We start from the raw sequence: 22,988 nt of genomic DNA, 5'->3' as shown, positions 1-22,988 counted from the left end.
GAGGGCACATTCTGCATGGAGCACTGGGTGTTATGCACAAACAATGAATCATGGAACACTTCATCTAAAACTAATGTTGTAATGTAAGGGGATTAACATAAGAATAAAAAAATTAAAAAAAAAAAAAAAAAAAAAAAAAAAAAAAAAAAAGAAGTGAGAGAAAGAGAGAGAGAGACATGTGGAGAGTAAGCCAAGTACACTAAATCATTCCTGAAGTTGAAGTTCATGTGCCCAAAAGGAACCTAAGGAAACAACAACATTGGTGGTGGGTCAGATCTGTTGTCCTACATTCCTAATGGTTGAAGGAAGTGAGCCGCTGACAGAGAAATTACTTGCTTTCTTGGGTATCACTAGCAAAGGCTAGGGGCTTCCTGGAAGAAATGCACCTACCCACCTATGCCTGAAGTCTTGCACACAATTTTAGGAACTTTAAAACTCCCTGAAGCTCATGGGATAGTCTCTCTACTGTTCATGGATTCCAGGGTATAATCCCTGAATGCTAAATGTTGTGGAGAATTTATTTATATTTTCCATACTAGACAAACTATTTTGTAACATGGAACTTGCTAAACTTTCCTACATCACATCACATTTTCTCATTACTTTGAACTGTCATCGGTATTTTTAAATTTTGAACTGATCCACTTCAGCTGTCATGTTTCCAGATTAGAGCTGACAATTAAAACATCACTGAATCTCAGCTTGCCTTCAGTGCATCCCCAATGTGATGCGGGATTCCCGGCTACAGTCTCCCTGACTCGTCCTCCCAACACCCACACCCTCTGAACTCCTCCAAACAGGTATGACTTATATACAGTATAATTAGCCCTTTTTAGGTGTGGCTTTTAGGAATGCAGTTGCATAGGTTTTGACAAATGTATAAAGTTCCCTTGTGCCCCTTGTACTCATCTCTTTCCCATAGACCCAGACCCGGGTAACTAGTGATCTGATTTTGGTCTCTACAGTTTAGCTTCCCTCCTCCTCCCCAGTCTTCTGAATGGAATCATACAGAATATACCCTTTGGGTATATTTGGATTCTTTTTCTTAGCTTGCTTTTGGTATTTGCTCATGTTGTTCCATTAAATGCTATAATACAGTTTGTTTATCCATTCACCAGTGGATGGACACACGAGTTATTTCCAGTTTTTGGCAATCGTTATTAGTTTTTTTCTTTTTTTGGGGGGTGAACTTGTTGGGGCAGCAGGACTACTCTGCAAACTGTGCAAAGTTACACAACTTTACACATTTAGGGAGGGTGAGGGGATGGAGAGTTGTGCACTGCATTCTTCCACCATCTAAATCCTTTGGCAGTTTTCACTAATGCTTCTTGGAGCTCCAACTGCATTCGAGCAGCTGTTCATTTTGCATCTGGGCGTATGCCTTTACATTTTTTCTTTTCCGCGAATCGGGGCCCCAATGTTCCATTGGTGTGGTATTCGAGATCCAGATGAAATAACTCTCTTAAAGGTGTTAGCTTCCCTCCTCCACGTGTGGTTCTCAGATGGCAGCCTCTCGGAACCACCTAGACGCTTGTCAGAAAAGCAGAATCTCAGGCCCCACCCCAGACCTACGCGGTCAGAGTCCCCATTTTAACAAGAAGCCCAAGTGTGTCAGACGCATAGTAAAGTTTGAGAAGCACTGGTTGGTATTCCACTCTTGCTACTAAAAATAAAATGCACATTTTCTCATAATATTTGGCCCTTTCTTCCAAACTTTTTCTGTCTCTCCCTGGAGTAACCTAATTTTGTAGTTAAGTAAAGAACTCCAGCTTGGGTCCGGGGGAGGGGGTGAGCGCCCCATCCTCCAGGATGGAGGAGCTGAGGGAGGAGGAAAAAGAAAGAGACGAGGCGGAGAACAGAGCCCGGGCTGTTGGGAAATCCTCGCAGCCCAAGCGGGAGGCGGCAAGGCCGAGGCGGCCGGGCGGTCGGACGCCCCCTCGGCGGCCCCTGCGACCGGGCACGCGGGACGGGGCGCGGGCGGCGGCGCGCGCGGCGGGGCGCGGGCCAAACTCGGCGGAGCGCGGCCGGCGGCCGGGCCGGGGCGGGCGGGGCGGGCGGGGCGCGCGGGCGGAGGGACAGCGGGGAGGGCGGGGCCGGCGCGGCGAGAGGCGGGGTCAGCGCCGCGGCCGCGGGGGCAGCGACGGCGCCGGGCAGCGGGAGCCGCGGCCGCGCCATGTGGCTGCTGGGGCCGCTGTGCCTGCTGCTGAGCAGCGCCGCGGGTGAGTCGGAGGGCGTCGGGCGAACTTCCTGCGGGGCGCGGGGCGCGGGGCGGGGGCGCGGCGGCCGGGCGGCCACCGCGCGCCCTCCCCGCGCCGGGGCTGCGTCTCCCGGCGGGCGTGCACGGAGGGCGGCCCCCGGCGCCGGGCTGGCCGGGACCGGGGCGAGGGGGCCGCGGCGGGGTGCGCGCCGTCCTATTGTGTGGGCGTGCGGGCCGGCTGGTGCCGAGGGCTGTGTGCGCGGGCGGGGCTTTGTGTGCAGCCCGGCTCCGGGGAGCCCGGCTACTGCCTCGATTGGGCGTAGCTCCAGTGTGTGTTTGTGTGTGTGCGTGAGTGTGTTGTGTGTGCTGGGGAAGGGAGGAGGGGACGGGAGGGGAGGGGAGAGAACTCCTCCTTGATCCCCTCTCCCCAGCCTCCCAGTGCTCCGCGCTGTGCGAGCCTCCCCAGGGCGTCTTCCCGCATCTCGCGTGCACCCTTGTGCCTCAGTTTCCTCCTTGGACGTCGGGCGGGTAGCATCGCCGCTTCTTTCCACTCCTTCCTGGGACTGTTTGGCTTAGGTAAAGAGAGATGAAGCAGGGCTGGACCTGGGAATTATTAATCTTTCCCACTGATCCTGGGAGCAGAACGTTTATTTGACATCCGACCACCCCGACTTGTCCCTCAGCGGGCGCCCGGGCTTCATCTGACGGCCCTTTGAACCTGGCATCACCGTGGTGGTGCATCCTGAGGTCCTGGGAAGCAGCAAGCCTCTTTCCCTTCCTGACAGCGTGCTGTCCCCTGGAACTTTTCTGCTGATGTGGGCACGCTCTGAATTCCAGCCCAGGAGCCCTTCCTCCTCTGCCCCGGCCCGCTGGCCACAGCTGTCAGCTGCCCTCCTCGGCTCAGCCCGCCCCCTGACGTTTATTTCTGGGCAGCTGATGCCCAGAAAGTGGGTGACAGGGCCCAATGAACTTTCTTCAGCAGAAGCTAGCTTGCCTGACTTTCGTGCTATCCACGTACCTAATTTATGCCTGATTTCCCCAAGTGCTTGTAGCTGCTTGCTGTGGAGGTGTTGGTGGTGCTGTGTTTGTTGGGAAGTTGAGGCTCACCTCCTTCTGAGCTGCCCCCCCTCAACATGTGCATTTGGAAAAAGAAATCTCCCACCTTCCTTGAAGTCCCCTGTCCTGGCCATCCTCCGAATCCACTGGGCAGCCTTTCCCCTCTCAGACCTATGACATCATCCCCGCTCCCTTTTCTCCTGGAGACCCCATTTTGATGTGGGTTTGCTGTGTCTTCCAGTGAGTGTGGAATGGTGGTGGCTACTGTGGGTTTTCAGCCAAGTCTGGGGGAGAGTGCCCTGTTTCTCCTGAACTATCAGGCCACACCAGGGAGGGAGTCCATAGGGGGCACTGGCAGCTACAGGTAGGTGTGAATGATTATGTGGGGGCTGCTAGAACAGGCAGCTTTCTGGGCATCTCAGATGGGAAGACGTGCCTGAATTCATGCTCTCCATGTACGGAGCTGTGATAGGTCCCATGATAACACCCAAGTAGGACAGTCTGGAAGCTGGCTCTTGTATGTGTCCTCCGAGTTGCCTGTGGCTCAGTGGAAACATATTTTTTGCACTTCCCAGTTGGTACTGGGTTGCTTTGGTGGAGTCTCCATGTCTGTAAAAATAGCTGTAAAGTTAATTTTGTCCTTCTCTGGTCAATGCTAGTTATTTAATACGTGTGTACGTATAAAATAGGGTTCAATAAACAGAGTGGGGATAGAGAGATTGGGGGTCATGGAACTGCCTGACTTGTCCCTGTGGTGGTTTTCCATTCTCTGGGGTCATTGCACCTGTGTGGCTTTGAATCACAGTTGCTGGTTTAGAAACTTCTAGGCAGGTTGGGGGAGTGTGCATTTTTCGTGTTACATCAAGCATCATCTTTTTGGCATGAATTCTGCATCGACCCACAGTGTTACCAGAAATAGGTTCGGTCACTTTTCTTGATGCCACTGGGTGCCCCTGGCCTCCCAGCCCAGAGAGAAGCCTGTGTGGTTCAATTTGGGGTTCATAGTGGGAACAGAGGCTCTACCCTTCTATCCCATATCCAGCTTCTCGATCCTCTTCTGGAAAGTTGAAACAACAAGAGAGATTATAAAAGCCAATACTTCGGACTGCTGTCTCCCCTTTGAGAGTTTGTGGAGAAAACTGGGGTCTGAGTTGAGCCCTACTCTCAGTTCTGGGTCTTTGCAGGGCTGGAAGGCCACCGACATGTCAAGAGCAATTTGGAGGCCTTTATTATTCAGGAACCTTCTCAGACACCTCTTTGTGTTTTCTTTTTCTTCCTTTGTTTATGTTGTTTGTGTCAGGGAAGTGAAGCATCGATTTTTAGCTGTTATTTTTTAATGTATCCTGTGAGAAAGACCCGGCCCATCCAATGTCCAGGTTTTCTTCACGCGGTGGATTTGCTGTGTTTCAGCGCACAAATGGTGAGATGTGTCTACTTTAGGTGGCCATGCCCCGCAGGTCGTCAGCCTCACCTCCTCCCGGGCTGACCTTGGCTTCCACTCCCTGACATTCTCTTTCTGTCAGTGAACACGCTTGACTTTCCCCCATGTGTACTCCCAGGAGTGTGAGTGCTGACCTTTTCTCCTGGAAAGATCTACTTAATGGCGTGAGCAGGTGGGTTGTATTACGATTTTTAACTAGCTGAGGAGCCTCGCGGGCCAGCCCCGGCACAGGAGGCTGGGCACTGTGCACCCATACAAATAAACACACCTTGTCGCTTTTCATCTTCAAAGAGATGGGACAAAGGCTCCCTCCTGGCCTGTGAGGGGTTTTTATCTGATGGCCCACTTAGGCCTCTGACCTTGATAGGCGTGGGGGAGGAGCGGCAGTGTGAGTAGGAAAGGGCAGGGTGGTCAGTTCCTGGCCTCCAAGACTGACATAGACATCTTTTTTTTTTTTTTTAACCAGAGTCCCCAGGGTAACTTGAAAGTGGGCTTGCATCTCACCTTCATGAACATTTTAGAGAATGTTGGCATTAGGAGAGTTGGTAGTCAAATCATCTCACGTGAAAGCGTTAACCTTTACAGCCTGGCCTGTTTGCATATGGGCACAGGGAGTAAAGGGGACCCCATATTTATGGCACATGTATGTGTGAGATGCTTTGCTTGCCACTTTAAACGCGTGATCTTGTTGAGTTTTTCCAATGATACTGTGTGGCAGGAAGTCATTTTACGGCTTAAGAGATCCTTTAGACCCAGGATGCCAGAGTGGAGGACTGAAGCTTGGATACTAACTCTGGCTTCTTGTTTGCAGGAATCATGCACGCAGCCTCCATGCCTTTCCTCCCACTTGGCTTTTGTGAATTTGACAGTCAATGAAATTGTTTCCCTAAACACCCCTCCTCCCTGAATCTGTTCACTTTGTGGTCACTGCTATGAACTTAAGCGGTTGGTGTTCATGGGAAATACATAAAATAAATCTCAGTCCTTGAGGAAAGATGGAACTTTTCAAAATAGCGTGATGTATGTATGCATGATGGGGAGGCATTATGCTTGGCAGGAAGATACCATGGGCCACGGTTGGATTTCTTGCCCTGAATTGTAGTCACTTGGGGGGTTTGTTTTCATTCATTGAGATCTCTTTGTATATATTCCCCCTTTCTTTTCTTTTCTTTTCTTTCTTTTCTTTTTTCTTTTTTAAGAAGGCTCCATGTCCAGTGTGGAGCCCACCTCGGTGCTCAAACTCACAACCCTGAGATCAAGACCTGAGCTGAGATCAAGCGTCACATGCCTAACTGACGGAGCCACCCAGGAGCCCTTTCCCCTTTTCTTATACATTTGTTATATTTTACAGTTAAGAAAATAAAAGCTACTATATGTCATGGACCGATGGAACTAGTCTTAGCGATGAGATAGTCCTTGGGGACAAATATAGTTTTTTAGATCCCCCAGGAGCTATTTTTGGTTGTGGTGTTTTCTTGTTTGTTCTCTTTTCCTCTTTCTCTCTCTCTTTAGAATATTTTGGAAATGCTTGGGTAGCTTTTTTTTTTTTTGCCAGTGTCTGTACCTGACCACCAAGGAGATTTTTAAGATGGTCGCTCCTGTATGTGTGTGTGTGTGTGTGTGTAAAGGGGCCTTTCTTTCTTTGTAACTGTTGTAGAAGAATCTACTTTTTTGGATACTGGGGAGAGCCATTAAAAATGTTGGCTGAGAGAGCAGCCAGGTACTTTGAAGATGCAGCATTTGCTTGTCGCATCACTTGCTTGACGTTGAATATTGCTTACCAGGGTAAGTGGACTTCTGTGATAGGGCGACTGCCCAGTCAGAGGGATGGCAGATGTTTATTTCAGGCCGGGCTGTTAGAGTTCCTGGATGTGGTTGTGGGGATTGGGTTGGTCTAGTGCAGAGTTTCCCAGCCTCTGTGCTCCATTTTGGGCTGCATAGTTCTTTGTTATGGGGACTGCCCTGCCATTCTAGAATATTTAGCAGCATCATTGGTTCTAGATGCCAGTAGCGGCTTCCTCCTCCTCCTCACCTCCCGCAGGAGGTTTGGTTTGTGCCAACCAAACATGTCCCCAGACGTTACCAAATGCCCTCTGGGGGCAGAGTCACCCCTGGTTGAGAACCCCTGGTCCAGTGTGAGCAAGCCCCCTCGCCATGCATCTTGAGCATTGTGACTGCTCATCCTAGAAATGTCTTCTAGATGCACTGGGTCAGGGTGGCCTCCTCCTTCCAAGGGATCTTTTAATCATCTGGTTTCTGCTTTCTGTTTCCACCGCCCCACAAGTTCAGTGGGAAAGTACAGTCGTAACTAGACATGCCCAGCACTGCCCCCTTTTTCTCTCACTTCCCCTTGTATCATAGTGAAAACTTCCGGAATTTTAGATTGTAGATTCGGTTCTCTGGGGAGAGACTCCACGAGGAAGGTGACGGCTGATGACCCAAGCCACCTGGTTCCCTGAATGTTAAACCGGGGAGGCTCGCCCTGCCTGGAAGTCAGCCTTGGGAGCTGTGTGTTGAAATCTTAACCCTGGAAGTCCCCCTTCCTCAGCTCTACAGAGCAGTCATTGTTCCTCTCGGCGCCCCTTCCCCTCCCCGTCATTCCTTGTCCCTTCCCATCAAAGGGCTTTACAACTTGAGTCGGTTCTGCAGGTGGCGGGGAAAATCATCGGCACCAGCGGCAAGTTGGTTTGGGGGAAATTTTCATCTTGGACTTTGTTCTCTGAAGTCTTTTTAGAGTTAGGCTCCATGTCGCTTTAGAACACTTGGATTCCTTTAAGACACTTTGCCTTCCAGCTGTCGTTTCTCTTTGTTCAACGTCCAGCCTCCCTCGAGTGTTTTCCTTCCTCCTCTCTTCAGACCAGCAGCATGCATTGTCTGCTGTCTTTTGTGCAGGAAGAAAGGAGGCACCACGATGAGGGATGCCGGGCCGGCAGGGGACAAGTGCGTGTGACCTCAGGTCAGGCACCTGCGCCTCCGATCCAGTCCTCTTCCGAGAGCCTTCCAGTGAGGAGGAGCTCTAGCTTCCCAAGCACGCCAGTGTGGGTTCCCTTTCGTCTTTGGATCAACTAGAAAATTCTTTCAAAGCTTTATTGGGCTCTTCATCAGCGCGGTACCAGATCGGCCCTGTCCACGCACCGCGCCGTGCTCTAGGGGCATGAAGCTGTGTCACACGTGTTCTTTGCCCTTGAAGTACCAGATGATCTGATGAGGGACATGGAGTTGTTTACCTTCTTTCTTTACCTGGGAAGGCATTCTTCTGCAAGCAGTATCTCGAAGGCGTTCATGAATGGGAGGTGTACTGATGCATCCCCGACCGTGATGGGAACAGAGCTGCGGGGACGTCACAGAGCCTGGGCGCATGTGGATATGGCATCTTTGGGGATATTTAATGGGTGGGTCCTTCTTGAACAGGTTTCAGAGGTGCTTCTTTAGCTTTCCAGTTAGAATATTGGGACACACACGTTGGTGTTCTGAGACTTGTATAGGTCTTGGCTTCTGGAATTTGAAGAAGACTCTTCTGTGGCTTGTGTGCAACAACCTTCTTTATTGATCTGTGAATATGTCATATTTCTTGTGTCTTTTTGTGGAATCTAGGTGCATAGTAAGGACTGCCCCTCATTGAAGGTTTGCTCTCTCTGGCAGAGTGCTGAGGCTGTACATAGATTATTTTCTTGTAATCTTCTTGAGTTGAAAACATGACACAAATAATATATTAAATACCTGCTCATTAAAAAATTCAAACAAAACAGGATCGTTAAAATAAAACATTAAAATCTTCCTTCGTCTTTCAGTTACATTCCTCTCTCCTTTCCTAAATTACTGTTAACTGGTACCTATCATTTCAGCTGTAATAGGGATTTATACATACACACAAGCACGCGGAGTTTAATGAGCTCATACTTGTTTGTATTTGTAGCCTTTTGACTTGTTGTTTTCACTTTATGTCTTTTTCATGTAAATACTTAAATACTATTCTGTCACTTCTGCTTTGAGCTGGTGAATTGGTTACATCTTCCTCCCACCCCCACTCCTGTTTGGACAGTTCAGTTATTCCAAAGTATTTGGCATTTCCTCTTTGCAGTAAGGCTTCAGCTCTTTGTGAGTATCTTCCTCTGTTAAGTGCTTTATTATTTTTTTTAAGATTTGTTTATTTGTTTTAGAGAGAGAGCAAGAAAGAGAGCAGGTGCTCACCTGTGCAAACAGGGGAGGGGCAGAAGGAGAGGGAAGAGAATCTCAAGCAGCAGACTACCTGCTGAGTGTGGAGCCCGATACGGGGCTCGATCTCATGACCCTGAGATCACGACCTGAGCCGAAATCAAGAGTTGGACACTCAACCGAGCCACCAAGACGCCCCTCTCTCTTAAGTGCTTTAAAGTTCTTGGCTCTTGCTTTGCAGAAAATTACAGAATTGCGTCATTTTTCCAATGACAGATATTTTCTTCCCTATCACTAAATTTATACTGTTTCCTTGCCTTTTTGTAGACATGATAATTTTTCATTTCAATGCAGAATTTTAGGGTAATCTTTTTTTTTTAAGGTTTTATTTATTTATTTGACAGACACAGCGAGAGAGGGAACACAAGCAGGGGGAGTGGGAGAGGGAGAAGCAGGCTTCCCGCTGAGCAGGGAGCCCGATGCGGGTCTTGATCCCAGGACCCCAGGATCATGACCTGAGCCGAAGGCAGACGCTTAACGACTGAGCCACCTAGGCACCCCTAGGGTAATCTTTTAAGAGACATTCTGAATAGCAGGTGGATCCAACCTCTGCCATAGTGTCAATGCACAGAACTGGACAGAAGTGAGGACACCATGAATGGCTGTGACCACGTTTACCCAGGTAGTGCCAGGACCGATAAATCCCAGCATCCGTCCACCCTGTGCTGTCACAAGATGCTGTTGGCTGTTTGAGCACATCTTGATTTCAGAAATGTTTTAATACTAAAGATAAATTAGGCACATCCTGATTTGAAACATGTTACAATACCAAAGGTATGCATTTTCTTGACCATCTTTCAGTTCTTATATATCTATCCATCTTTTAAAAGCAGCTTTAAAAACATCTTCTGGTACATGTATATACCATAATTCATTTAATGCTTCCTCAGTGCATGAATCTTATTTCATTTTCAAGCAGTTTATTCAGGTAGGTGGTATGCCCTGCCATTTTGTAGATGAAGAAACTAGAAGGCTAAGTAATTTTCCCACGTCCACAGCCGGTAAGAGGTGGTTTCAGAATTGGCACAGAAGACCTTACCACTTGGACCTGTGCTCTTCACCACTGGCTTTACTGCTAGGGACCTGTGCTCTTCACCACTGGCTTTACTGCTTTGGCATTAAATAGACACTCAAACTCAAGTTCAGGTATGCTACAGGAAGCAGGAGTACTCCCTAGCTTGTGCTAGACAGTTCCATCATTGGGTAGTGATGTCAATAATGATTCCATGCTTGTTGTATTAGAATGATGTTAGAGATCCATCGGAGTCAGAGGGTGTCCTAAGTTGATTTATTCAAGTGGCTTGTCTTTGGCAGATTTAAACTGATGTTCTGCCACTCCTCCCTTTGGAGAACTTGTCATTTTAGGTATTTAAATTGGCCTTTGTGGAGGCTTGTTTTATTAAAAGGGACAATAACAACAAGCAATTATCTCAACACCAGGCGACTCGCCTTTGAATGTATTAATGATGGAGACTTTTTTCTCCCCTGTTGATGGAAATATTTTGTGGGAATGCCAACCTGAAGCAATTTCTTTTTGGTCAGTACTTCCCTCAAATACTGCTGGGGCCAAAGATAAAGGCCCACTGTTTATAAAGTCCAGAAATAGGTTTTCAGACAAAAATAAAGTGCTGATTATAATGCCTCCTATAAAAAAGAAAAAGTGAGGTTTTTTTTTTTTTAATTTTTCTGACCCTGAGCTTAAAGCTTGTATGGTTCACATACGGGAGAACTTTTTCTGAACTCGTCATTGATATTATTTATTGTGGAAGGTGAAATGTTAATGTACTGCACTGGAAAGAAAGTAAAAAATAATTCGCCCCATCTCGTTGCCTCGTTGTGGGCAGTGGGTCGAGTCTTGTGAACAAGTAATGCCACAGGCCTGCCAGGTGTTAATAGCTCTAGGCAGAGCAGAGCGAACCTCAGGATTCCAAACTCTCCCATGTCCTCTCCTTTTCATGAGTCATTGTGATATCAGGAGACCGTTAATTGGGTGAATTGGCTGGTGCTCAGATCCAGCTGTGATTTTTGACAGACAAATAGCTCAGTGTGAAGACGAGGTTGTCTCTGGCCTGGAGAGAGGCCTGGAGAGAGGCCACGGAGAGGGAGGGCAGCCATTTAGCTTACTCTGGAACAGGCCTTTGGGAACTGGGTGCTGGAGGGACATGGAATTTATGAATAACTTGATTGAGGAGACTTGCAAACCGAAGGAGCCAGTGTTCCACGTGGGACACTTGTGTGTCTCTTGGCATAGAGAAATGAAAGCATAAAGGGTGTTTGATTTTATTGCATTAAAAATCCCTGCTTGTTATTATAAGGCCCAGTGAGGTTCGCTTTGGGGATATCAGAAGTGCATCGTCTTTGATGGCGGCCCTGGAACTTTCCTTCAGCCCCAGCCTTGAATCAGAGCAGTGTTCTCCGGGAGTCACTAAACTAATTGGATGTGGCTGAAAAAGGAGTTCTCATCATACTTGTAGCTCCATGGTCAGTTGAAAAAAAAAAAAAACTCCTCAATTGGTTTGGAAAGTTCTAAATATAACTTGTTTTTTATTATAAAAATAAAATGGGGGGTTTGGGGAACAATGGAAGGGTGACTAACAACAAAGGGTGTCTCATCAGAAAAAAATCCCAACACCGTAAAAAAATGTTGATGCCGAGAGAAACCAGAACAGAACTGAAGAAAGGGTTTCAAAAACAGATTTTGTGAAAGCCTCAGCATAAACTTGACTAAAAAGCACGATAGTAGCACGTGAGCCTGGCTGGCTGGCGGGTCCTGGGGAAGCAGGCCTGGAGAGAGTTGGTGCTAACTACTGTAGAAGAGATGAGGTTGAAGACATGGCCTGTGTCAGGAATATTCTGTATGAGTGAAAGATAGAACCAGCCTTGGAAGTGTTAGAGAGAAACATCCTGGTGGGACCTAGGATGGGCAGCAGTGATGCAGTCAGGTGGAGATTTAGCATGCCCCAAAGTCATTTATGGTGCCCAAGGAGGTGGTAAGGACAATACAGGAAAAACTAACAGATGTTGAAAATATGATAGCGATGCCCAGTGTTTGAATTATAAACATATCAGAGGAGTTGGAGATGCTCAGACATTGGAATATATAGATTCGGGGAAAGGAATACTGCCCAGCATCAAGAAGAGAGTATCGGGATCTTTTGAAGGTACTCATAAAATGTGACTCAGCCACAATCCTCAACAGAAAAAAGAACTCTTCCTTTCTTGCGTGATTAAAGTTCCACGGGGCAGAATGGGGTCAGGCAGATTCCTTGATGGCTGCCTTGGTCTGGTCCAGCCTCTGAGTCAGTGCTTGGCATAATGTCAGTCACACAATAGGATATCCCGTAAGTTTCCTGGAAGGATTGGAGGTGACACGAAGAACATGGACTGTGATTTTGAAGAAGAGAAGCAGGCGAAGGAAGAATGAACCTTCTCTTTCCCTAGTCAAGCTAGTTGTGCCCTTTGGTGGCACATCATTTCTACTCCGGATTTTGGAATGGTCTCACTCATTTTCAAAGACCTACAGAGATCTTTACCAGAGATACCCGTGGCTTAAAAAAGACAAAGAGGAAGAGGTCTTGGACAGGGAAGCAATGATCACCATTTTAAAATCAGGGGATAAATTAGACATATGTTGTGAGGCTAGCATGTGGCATATAAAAGGGTTTCGGACAGGTCAGTAAAAACTGCTCTGCATCTTAATTCCATTTGAAGGGAGTTTGCATAGTTTGCTTAATGAATAAGAGAAGTTACCAGGAGGAAAAGGTGAAAACAGTTGTGTTTTGTAAATATCACTGTTAAAAGTGTTAACTAGTAAGAAACTTAATGTTATCTTCTGGTCCAATTTCAAAAGAAATAAAAATTTGCTGCTGAAACCACATCAATGATTCCAGGAGGGAAGTGCATTAATAAATATAATCTTAGAGAAAAGTGGAGAGTGATATAAATACATCAGTTATAAGAATCAATGTAAAACAAACTGTCACTAAGTCTTACTGAAAAAAAAGAATCACCCAACTATTCATTGTAGGAGACATAGTAAAAATCAAGAGCCAGAAATAGAGTGAACAGTTAGGGAAATAAAATCCATTATGCAAGGGCTACTTTTATGGCATCAGATAAGTAATTTCATAGCATTAAGCATTAAGATAGATAAACAGGGTTACTGCATATAGCTAAAGGTTCATTAAACAATGAATATCTGATAATCCCATATAAAAAGACATGAAGAATTAGGAACATAATTAAAGGGTGCTTTAATTCATAATTGTGGAAGGTTCTTCAAGTATAAAATTAGCTAGTGCTTGCCAAATTTTGGAAGGTTAAAATACTTAAAGGTTACATAATTTTAATGTTTCAAAGGAAATGTCCATGAGAAGAGGGAACTGCAGACCGAAAGTGTGTGGGGGATGGTGGGGGGGGGCCTGACATGTTCCTCTGGACACTCGGGGCAGGTGTTCTTCCACACACCTGCTTCCTGGGCTCAGGGAAGTGTTTGCTAACAGAAGCTGTGGGCATAAAAAGTCCTCCCTGCTAATGAGATGAGAAAGTTGATTAAGCTTCCAGTTGGGCTGAGCAGGTCTGACAGCATGGTGGCTGCCCAGGGCCAGTGTCTGTGCAGGAGAGTTTCCAAGGGCAATTTAGGGCCTGCCGTAGGGATGGCCAGGAAGGCTTTGAGAAAGTTACTGAGAAGGAAAGTATCGTTTTGCTTTTATAGATTAGCAAGCATTGATAGTTTTTAAAGTATGAGCAGACATTTTCCTGGTTGAGTAGAGTGTATTTTCTCCTTTAAGATTACAGCGTAAGGATTATCATGTATAACTTTGCTACTCAAAGTATGGTCGGCAGGCCAGCAATGCCTGAACCAGCATCACCTGAACCAGAATCTACTTTAGCAGGATCCTCAGATGAGGGGCGCCTGGGGGGCTCAGTTGGCTAAGTGTCGGACTCTTGATTTCAGCCCAGGTCATGATCTCAGGGTCATGAGATCAAGCCCTGTATTGAGCTCTGCACTGGGCGTGGAATCTGCTTAAGATTCTTCCTCTCCGAGGCACCTGGGTGGCTCAGTCATTAAGCGTCTGCCTTCGGCTCAGGTCATGATCCCAAGGTCCTGGGATTGAGCCGATGCTTCCTGCTCCATGGGAAGCCTGCTTCTCCCTCTCCCGCTCCCCCTGCTTGTGTTCCCTCTCTCGCTTTGTCTCTCTCTGTCAAATAAATAAATAAAATCTTAAAAAAAAAAAAAAAGATTTTCCCTCTCCCCCTCCTAAAAAAAAAAAGAAAAATGAGATCCTCAGGTGATTTATGCACATATTGAAGTTCGGGGAAGTGCTGATGTGGTGCTGGGGTTATAGGCTTTCAAGGGAGTCAGCCTGGGTTCGCATCCTGCTCACCGCCTTGACCTTGGCCAAGTTTCTTAAACTTTTATCAACCCACCGTATCTTCATCTGTAAATAGGAATAATAATGGTCCTTGCCATGTGGAAATAGTTTAAATGAGATACTGCACATAAAGCATTTAGCTTTTACAATTGCCCACTAAATGTTAGTTGTTTATTTTAATAATTATTCAGGTTTATTATAAAAATTTGGAGAGGAATTTAGAAAAACACAAGTTACAGTGCTACAGACTAAAGACTGTTAACACATTGGTTTGTTTTCTTCTATTGTACATACTTCTGATCATGCTGGGAATGTATTTTCATATCTTGCTCTTTTCGCTTGTGAATATAGCATAAGCATTCTTCCTTGTTAAAGTCATGGGGGGCAACAAATGGTCTGACATCATTTGTCACCCAGAATGGCTGGGTGGCTATAAAAACCACCTAACCCAACCAAGTCAGTGGCGAGCTCTCTCAGCTCATTTCCTTGTCTGTACATAGGGGATATTATCTGCCCCATCTAATTTTATGTGGTGGTTTTGATCCCATGAGAATCGTGTATTCAAAAATATCTAGTAATAGGTAAGATACTGTTCACATCTATGTTATTGTAAGTGGATGGTGTTAACATGTAGGAAAAGCCAAGAAACATCATTCCCCGTTGTCTCCACAATTTCACTTCTAGGACTTTATCCTAATTAAATAGTTTTGAGATGTGTACAAACATTCAGCTACAGTGATGTGTGTGGCAGCCTGGTTTTCAATGGTGAGACACGGGAAGCAGACAAAAGACTCATTAGAGAGTGAGTTATCCCCTCAAATGCTAAAATACTATGCGGACAGTAAGACGGATGCTGTAGACCTGCTCTCTCAATAAGCTACCTCCTAGCCACATGTGGCTACTTCACTTTAAATTGGTTAAAATTAAATAAAATCAATCAGGAAGTCAGTTCTTCATTCATACCAGGAAGATTTCAGGGGCTCAGTAGCCTCATGGGGCTGTTGGCTCTCTTTTTGCACAGCTCAGAGGCAGAACATTTCCATCATCTCAGAAAGTTCTTTTGGATGAAGCTGCTCTTGAAGAATAGTTCTTACATGGAAAGAAAATTCTTATGAAACAATGATTCAAATTTGGAGGGAGAGAGAAAGAGGGAGAGAGGGTGTGTGTGTGTGTGTGTGTGTGTGTGTGTGTGTGTGTGGTAAATTGCCCCTTGGTGCATGGGGGGACACCATGGCATTTCTTGATTTTTCTAAATTTAGGCAAATCTGGCCCTGATAGTCCCCACTCATCAAAAACTTGAGATTTGGTGCAAGTTGGTTGTTGAATCTGCCTCCCCCTGTAGGTTCTCTCAGGACACTGTGACCTGACCTGGGCTTTGGTGTCGCTGTTGCTTTTTGTTCCAAAGCCTGTTGCCTGGCATTGGACCTTCTTGTCTACCCAGCACTTCAATCCATCGCGTCACATGAATTCACTCCCCATACATTTCACACAGTGATTTACAAGAGTTGGGGGGAGAGGAGACCTCTGTGCTCCCTTCCCCATTCAGATCGGTAGTGTTACTGATGGGGGCGGGGAGAAGGCTGAAACCATTCCACAGTAAACAGTAATAGTAATAACAAAATAACAACAAAATTCCTCTTGATTTACTTGGAAATCTGGGCTCTGCTTTTGTCTGGCTTGTGGATCCTAGCGGGCACGGCGCCGGAGGGCTCTGCAGAGGTAGTCCCTCCATCCCCTAGCCCTTCCAGCAACTTCTGTGCCCAGGCACCCAGGCCTCAGTGGGAATATACTCCCTTCACCTTGCCAGTGGGGTCAGCTGAAACAAATAACCCTTGCTCTGACTTTCTTGGAGATGGTATTGGTGCCCAAGCGATGCCCGTCTCCTGTTGGATTTTTAGAAATGATTCTGAGAAGGGATGGTGGCTTGCGGCTCATTCCTCCCCCCACAGCTAAATGCAGCCATTATGTGTGGAGTGTATGCCCTTGTTTACTGTCTGGTCCGACTGTTGATTTAGACCGTGTCTGTGTTTGCACAGTTTCCTCTTCACCCTTCAGGACCCTGCCAGTGAATCTCCTTGTCTAGAAAGCGGTCCTCCCGTGTTTGACCCCCAACCACAGAATTAAGTTGACTTTTTAAAAAATTTGATATATGGGTATACTGCAAAAACGATTACCACAGTAAATTCACTTACATCCATCACCTCACAGAGTTACACATTTTTTTTTCTCTCGTGATGGGAAGTTTTAAGATCTACTCTCTCAGCACCTTTCAGACGTACAGTGTGGGGTTGTTAGCTGTCGTCACTATTATTATAACTGGAAGTTTGTACCTTTTGACCACTGTCCCCATTTCTCTACCCCCACCCCTGACTTTTGTCAACCACCAATCTGTTCTCTATTTCTATGAGTTGGGCTTTCTTTTTTTTGGATTCCCCATATAAGGGAGACTCCATACAGTATTTTTCTTTGTCTGACTTATTTCACTTACCATAATCCCCTCATGGTCCATCTGTGGCTTTACAAGTGGCGGGATCTCCTTCTTTGTTAAGGACTGAGTAATATTTCTTTTTTTTTTTTTTTAAGATTTTATTTATTTATTTGAGACAGAGAGAGAGAGAGAGTACACACAAGCAGGGAGGAGGATCAAAGGGAGAGGGAGAAGCAGACTCCCCACTGAGCAGGGAGCCCGATGCGGGGCTCCATCCCAGGACCCTGAGATCTTGACCTGAGCCGAAGGCAGACGCTTAACCGACTGAGCCACCCAGGCGCCCCAGGACTGAGTAATATTTCATAATCTCACTTCCTCACGGCTTCCCCTGCCTTGCATTTGCCTCTGCTTTGCATTTTGTTGGACTCAGTTGCATGGTATTCCAATTTATTTGTGCTCGTCCCCTATACTTGAGTGGTTCTTAAACCTAGATGACTATGAGTAACCTGGGTGCTTTAAAATAACATGCTGTTTTAATTACTTTAAATTCTGGAATCTTTCAAACATCATAAAAGAACTCCAAGAATAATGTACAGATACCAATGGACCTATCACGCCAATCTATTGGATTTTTAACATTTGTTATTTTAATTCAGGTTTTTTTTTAAAAGAGAGAAGCAGAATCAGATCTGATCAAAGACTTCCCCTCATCTCAGGACTTTGTATTTTGCCCAGAGGTCACTGCTGTCCTCAAGTTGAGGTATATCCTTTCTGTTTATGTTTTAATCTCTTACCATAGTTGTGTGTGTCTGTCTCCAGTGCCTAACATTTTCAAGTGTACATAAATGCTATCCCACTGTGTATATTTTTCAACGTACTTTTTAGGTATTCTTGCAGTGTTGGGGTCCACCCATGTTGCCACATATAGATACAGTTTTTTTTTAAGTAGACTCTACACCCGACCTGGGGCTTGAACTCATGACCCCGAGATCAGGAATCACACGCTCTACCGACTGAGCCAGCCAGGTGCCCCAATATAGCTGTATGTTTTTAACTGCTGTAAGCTATTCCATTGTGTAAGTATACTGCACTTTGTTTATTCATCCCTTAACAAGACCTTTAAGCTGTTACCACGACTGGCCCCACTGCTGTGGAAATCCTGTGCACCAGAGCAGGACTTTATAATATTCTCGAGGTAGAGTCGCTGGATCAAAGGGTTTGCACATTTCTAACCTGACCAGATCTTGCCAGCTCACCTTCTAAAATGGTCCTACCCTCCACTGCCCCATTAGTGGTTACGAGAGCACCTGTTTTCACACGTTTCTCCTGGTATTTAGCATTTAGGGTTCTTAGTTTCCCAAGGGCACAAAGTGGTTTTAATGTCCTTTCCCCTAATGACGAGCCAGGGGAGTGTGGCAAGCTGGGGCCAGGCCTCAGCCCATCCCCGACTCCGCCTCCATTTGGATGTAGATGGAGAAGCCTGAGGGCCTTCCGCAAAGGCTGGTCCATGTTGGTGTGGCAGGAATTTCCAGGTCCGGACGTCCAGCTTTTAGGGCCGGCTGATAAGGGTAGAATGTTTCCTCTTGACATGGACTCAGGGTGCTGCTTCTCTGGCACAGCATCTAGAAGGCAGGCCCGTGCTTGACTCTCTGACGGCTGCTGAGACCACAGAACTGAGAGTGCGCCTTGCTGAGCAAACCAGCAAAGCCGTGGGGGGCCACTTTCTGGACCCTACCGCTGCTGGAGGTGTGGGGCGTGATGACCCAGAAGGCAGGCTCTTGAATCAAATGGTCTGGGTTCAGATACTGGCTGTTGACCTTAGGCTGGTTGCAGAGCTTTTCTGTGCCTCAGTGGGCTCTTTAACCCCTGATGAGGATACTGCCAGCCTCCTGGCATTCTTGGGGAGAATGGGCAAAGCCATGTCTGCAAGGTACCTCTTAGCCCAGTGCCCCTGGCTTCATCAGCACTCCTCCCACGTGCTTAACTAATCCATGCTCTGAGCCTGGGTTTGAGGGCTGGGAGTGTCATTTACGTCAGGATCCCCAGTGCCTACACGGAAGTGGGTGTTCAGTGAACGTTTGTTGAATGAATATGAGTTTCTGCCTACGTATGCGCATCACTTCGTACGTACAGCAGGTTACGTTAAGGCTTTTGAGTTTTATTCTGAGAGCCATGAGGGTATTTTTAACTAGAGACTATTGTGATCCCCTTTGTAGTCTTAAAACAAGAGATGAGGACTGTTGGTCCACTGGACATTTATCAGTCCTAAAATTTCATGAACTTGAAGTGAGGTTTTTCTGACTCATATTCACATGACTTTTAAAAAATATATTCTTCCCATTTCCCCCCTTCCTGAGATGTTTCTTCCCTGCCTTCATGGTCTTTTTGAAGTACATTCAAATGGCTTTCTTCCTGAAAATACCTAAGTATTTGGAGTTTGCCCTTGGGCTGGTCTACCAGTTCTAGGGGGTGGTCTCCTACATGACCTGGGATATATTGAAGGGTCAGTGCTAAGTGTGATTCTGGAAGCAGGGTCCTGAGAATTCTGGATATATTAGAGTTCTGCTGCACATTCAGATGGCTCACCTGGGTCTGTGGTACTGCAGTAGAACACTTTGTCCCATAGTAAGTTTTGTATCGAAGGGGGTATGCATACCCTGCGGAGCCATCATGCAGGCAAAGTGACTGAGGGTAATTTTCCATATGTTGGTTTGGTGCTGACTTCAGGGGAATGAACAGCTTGCTTCGGGGAGGGTCATTAAGTTTCCTGGGTTCTCTGGAGCACCTCCTTTTAAATGAGTTCCTAAGGTGAACTGAACAGCCTCAAAGATTTTGAAAGAGAAATGCCCTTTCTCTAAATACATTTAGAGGGACTGTTTAAAGGAAGCCCTGGTTGTTCCCTTTTCTATTTAAAGAATTTTCATTTCTTTGAGAAATGGAGGATGAGAGCAGAATGGGAAGAAATGGAAATCTCCGTGGACTTGAGTTATTTGCACACATTGGGTACTGTAAAAAGGCCATTTAGTGGATTTAGAAACGAGGGGAGGGGGAGGGGACAAAACAGAGTAACAGGCTGGCTTTGTAAAATAAGTAAATAACACTGCCACTTGGAGAAGGTGACTCGGATGAAGGTAGTAAAATAATGCGGTAAAGATTAAACCCAAAGAAGACAAGCAAAACAACCCAGAAGTCAGAAGTACAAGGTTGTCAGTGCTGATGGGAGAGCAAAGTAGTCAGAATTGTGGGGGGAGGAAGGGCCAGGCCCCAAGGACAATGGATTTAAATCCCATTGGATTCGAATTTTAGTTACCGTCCACAGGCATTTCCTGAAATGTGGGGATGGAAGTAAGTGTGTGTGTGTGTGTGTGTGATTTGGGGATGGAAGTAAGTGTGTGTGTGATGTGGGGATGGAAGTAAGTGTGTGTGTGTGTGTGTGTGTGTGTGTGTGGGTATGTGTACCCGTATAAACCGTGCTAGCCGTGGTCCTGGGAGGACATTTCACATGGTACACAGGAGGTCTTCATCCTGTATCAGCTTATCTGTTTTAAAATGATAGATCAGGGACTACGTCACTGGGGCTTTTCAGAACAGTTATTTATTGTTCCCTTATCTGTAAGACACTCTGGCAGGTCCTGCTGGATATCCAGTTTTCCCCTGACTTTAAGTAAGGAGTGCGGCAGGAGAGGGAGAGCGTGCCCATGGATTGGTCTCAGTAAGGCGTGGTGTAGTAGTGTGGAGAGCCGTCCGGCCCCAAGAGTGGCACGGACCTGATGCCGTGGAATACCGAGGAGGTCCACACTACTCCTGCTGTGATGGATAAACAAGGATTGGGAAGAAGGTGCTGATGCGGACTTGGAGGAAGGGGTGGGAGATAGGCTGGAACGCCAGGCTCGCATGCGCAGAGTCCCAGAGGAAGGAAGGTATGCGGTATAATTGGGGAACCCCAAAGATGACAGCTTTGCTGGAGTCTCAAGGAGCAGTGGGAGCCAAAGCTGGAGAGAGGGCATACTCTACGATGACTACTCCTGTGTTCCCAGTTGTTGGCATTTCCTGTGTCCCAGGCACCACGGAAAATGCTTTACTCAAGATCCCTAGGAGGGGTGCCTGGGTGGCTCAGTCAGTTAAGCGTCCATCTTTGGCTCAGGTCATGATCTTGGGGTCCTGGAATCGAGCCTTGTGTCAGACTTCCTGCTCAGCTGGGAGTCTGCTTCTCCCTCTCCCTCTGCCCTCCCCCCCACCCCCCTTGCTCGTGCTCGCACTCTCTGTCTCTCAAACAAAATAAATAAAATCTTAAAAAAAAAAAAAAAGATCCCTATGAGATAGGGACTGTCACCATCACTACTTGACCCGGTAAGAGACTGATGCTCAGAAAAGCCAGCAACTTGCAAGGACATGGGCAAAGGACAGGCGGCGGGCTCTGGGCTTTCCCAGCTGCCGGCCCCATGCTTTGGAGGGGGGAAGGGGTGGTGGTGAAGAGCATGCATGCCAGGGAGAGCTTGGGCTTGTGTGGTGGCCACTGGGAGGCCTTGGCCTAGATGGAAGCGGTGTAGCCAGACTGGGGTTGGGCAGCACGCAGGCTCCCGTGTGTGCGAGTGCTAGGAGGGCCCGCATGTGCTGTCAGATGCAGGCTGCCGGGGAGGGGCCTGGATTTGGCGACCTTTGAGCCAGCCATTTCCCTGGAATGGTGAGAGCCGAAGCTGGGTTTGTAAGTGAGGCTCAAGCAGTTGAGCTAGGGAGGAAGTGCAGGCCACCAGGCGTCAGGAGAGTCCCAGACTTGGATTTCTGGACCAGGAAAATGATGAAAGATAAACCCTGAAAGGGTGGGCTCCTGATGTCAGGTCACCTACTTTTATTTGATCAAATGAGAACAATGTAAAAAAAAAACCGAAAAAACCCACCCATTCTTTTATAAAAGAAATCACATTTTACTCCACAAATGTAGGAATTTCTCATCCTCAGAAAAAAAGATGGTCTTTTTAAATGGAACAGTTTACTTGTAGGGAGTTCCCAGCAATGGATCCTGAATGTCTACGATTGTTGCTGACCGGTGAACACCTTGCAGTGGACCTGGGTGTTCCCACACACAACATTTGGGACCCACTGGTAGAGGCTATTTTGTCCCCAGGCATGACTTCAGGGGATGGGGAAGGAAGCTGCAGGGCTGAGGGGTCGGGGGAGCGGGAGGATGCAGGTGCCCGGTGGCGTTCAGGCTTGTGGGTGTTTAGGATTTCGAGAAGGGTATTCTAGGGCAGGAAGGAGGGAAGAGTAGTGGAGGGGGCAGACCGACCATTTATTTAGCACCTGGCAGGAAGGCATTAGGAGACATCTCTCCCTTAATCCTTTTAAGAAGCCTTGGGGTGGGGGATGGGGCAGAGGTGCTGCTGACCCCTGTTTGCCAGGTGGGGACCCTGAAGGCACAGGTGTCTGGTGTATCTGAGTTGTCTGACGGCGGGGTCTGACGGTGGGGTCACGTAGTTGAGGTTCGCACGGAGCCTGACACCTTCTTTTATTTCTGCATGTGGGTCCCTAACTCCGGGATGGCATTGGCATGCCGTTTGGGAACCTTTTCAACGACTCATTTAATTTATTTGGAGTAACCGTAGTGAGGTGTGGAGGCACTTCTGATTCCCTTGGGGACTTGTGTGGTTGGTCGTCTTGTGACTTGGGGACCGTTTCGGTTGGCGACGCTCCTCAAGAGCAGGATCATTGTTTGGCAATTGGCTGATGGGATGACACAGATACACAGATTTCCACTTGGTGACGAATGGTCCTTTCTTAAAGGTGTCCAGTGTGTGCACCGCGCCCAGCTCAGCTTCACTCTTTTGTATGTGGGTTGGGGTCCTGGGATCCTTGCATGAAGGTGGCAGCTGGGGCTCCAGGGCTCTCGTTTGTCCCTCTCGTGAAACCGCAGCTCAGGGAGAGGGAAGGAGATCCCTGAGCAGGCAGGATTCGAACCCTGGCCCCAGCCCTACCAGCCCAGACTCTTCTCGCCTCCCTTCCGTGGAGGGGGGGTCTCTCTCTCACATTGGCATGAACCACGAAGCTCGTAAGGGAATCTTTGAACAGCTGTACAAGGACGGTTTCAGAATTTCAGACATTTTCCTCTTTTAATGGAAGCTCTGTCTGGCTAGTTGGTTAATAGGGGCCAGGGTCTCCCAGGCCGCTCACTTCCTAATTTCCCAGCAATATCCACGGAGAAAATCCACCCTGCAGGGAGCTTATGACTTCATGAGCTCAGTCAAAGTCAATCTCACGGCATGGGCAGCAGCTTTGATC

At 47.2% G+C, this 22,988-nt stretch overlaps 1 protein-coding gene and 1 non-coding gene across 6 annotated transcripts in view; one reads left to right on the top strand and one right to left on the bottom strand.

Annotated features, from left to right (window-relative positions):
• Positions 1 to 2,104: 2,104 nt before the first annotated feature.
• LDLRAD3 (low density lipoprotein receptor class A domain containing 3) overlaps positions 2,105 to 22,988 on the top strand; it is a 224,008-nt gene continuing 203,124 nt past the window's right edge. The window contains exon 1 of one of the 5 annotated variants that reach the window (XM_045893892.3): positions 2,105 to 2,219. In XM_045893892.3, the coding sequence (XP_045749848.1) occupies positions 2,174 to 2,219 (46 nt within the window). In that variant the 5' untranslated portion in view covers positions 2,105 to 2,173. Of the gene's footprint in view, positions 2,220 to 4,606; positions 4,674 to 22,988 lie in introns of those variants that run through there. The other 4 variants (XM_045893894.3, XM_064576631.1, XM_064576632.1 and 1 more) reach the window with 4 other exon arrangements.
• TRNAR-CCU (transfer RNA arginine (anticodon CCU)) lies at positions 17,668 to 17,740 on the bottom strand. The gene has a single exon. It is a non-coding gene; the product is annotated as a tRNA-Arg (tRNA).

The sequence above is a fragment of the Mirounga angustirostris genome, unplaced genomic scaffold, assembly GCF_029215605.1.
Source record: "Mirounga angustirostris isolate CCGP_5_RB_7025 unplaced genomic scaffold, mMirAng1.0.hap1 SCAF_13, whole genome shotgun sequence".
NCBI classification, from domain to species: Eukaryota; Metazoa; Chordata; class Mammalia; order Carnivora; family Phocidae; genus Mirounga; species Mirounga angustirostris.
The sequence above is the reverse complement of the archived record's forward strand: the minus strand, read 5'-3'. Positions and strand labels throughout refer to the sequence as shown.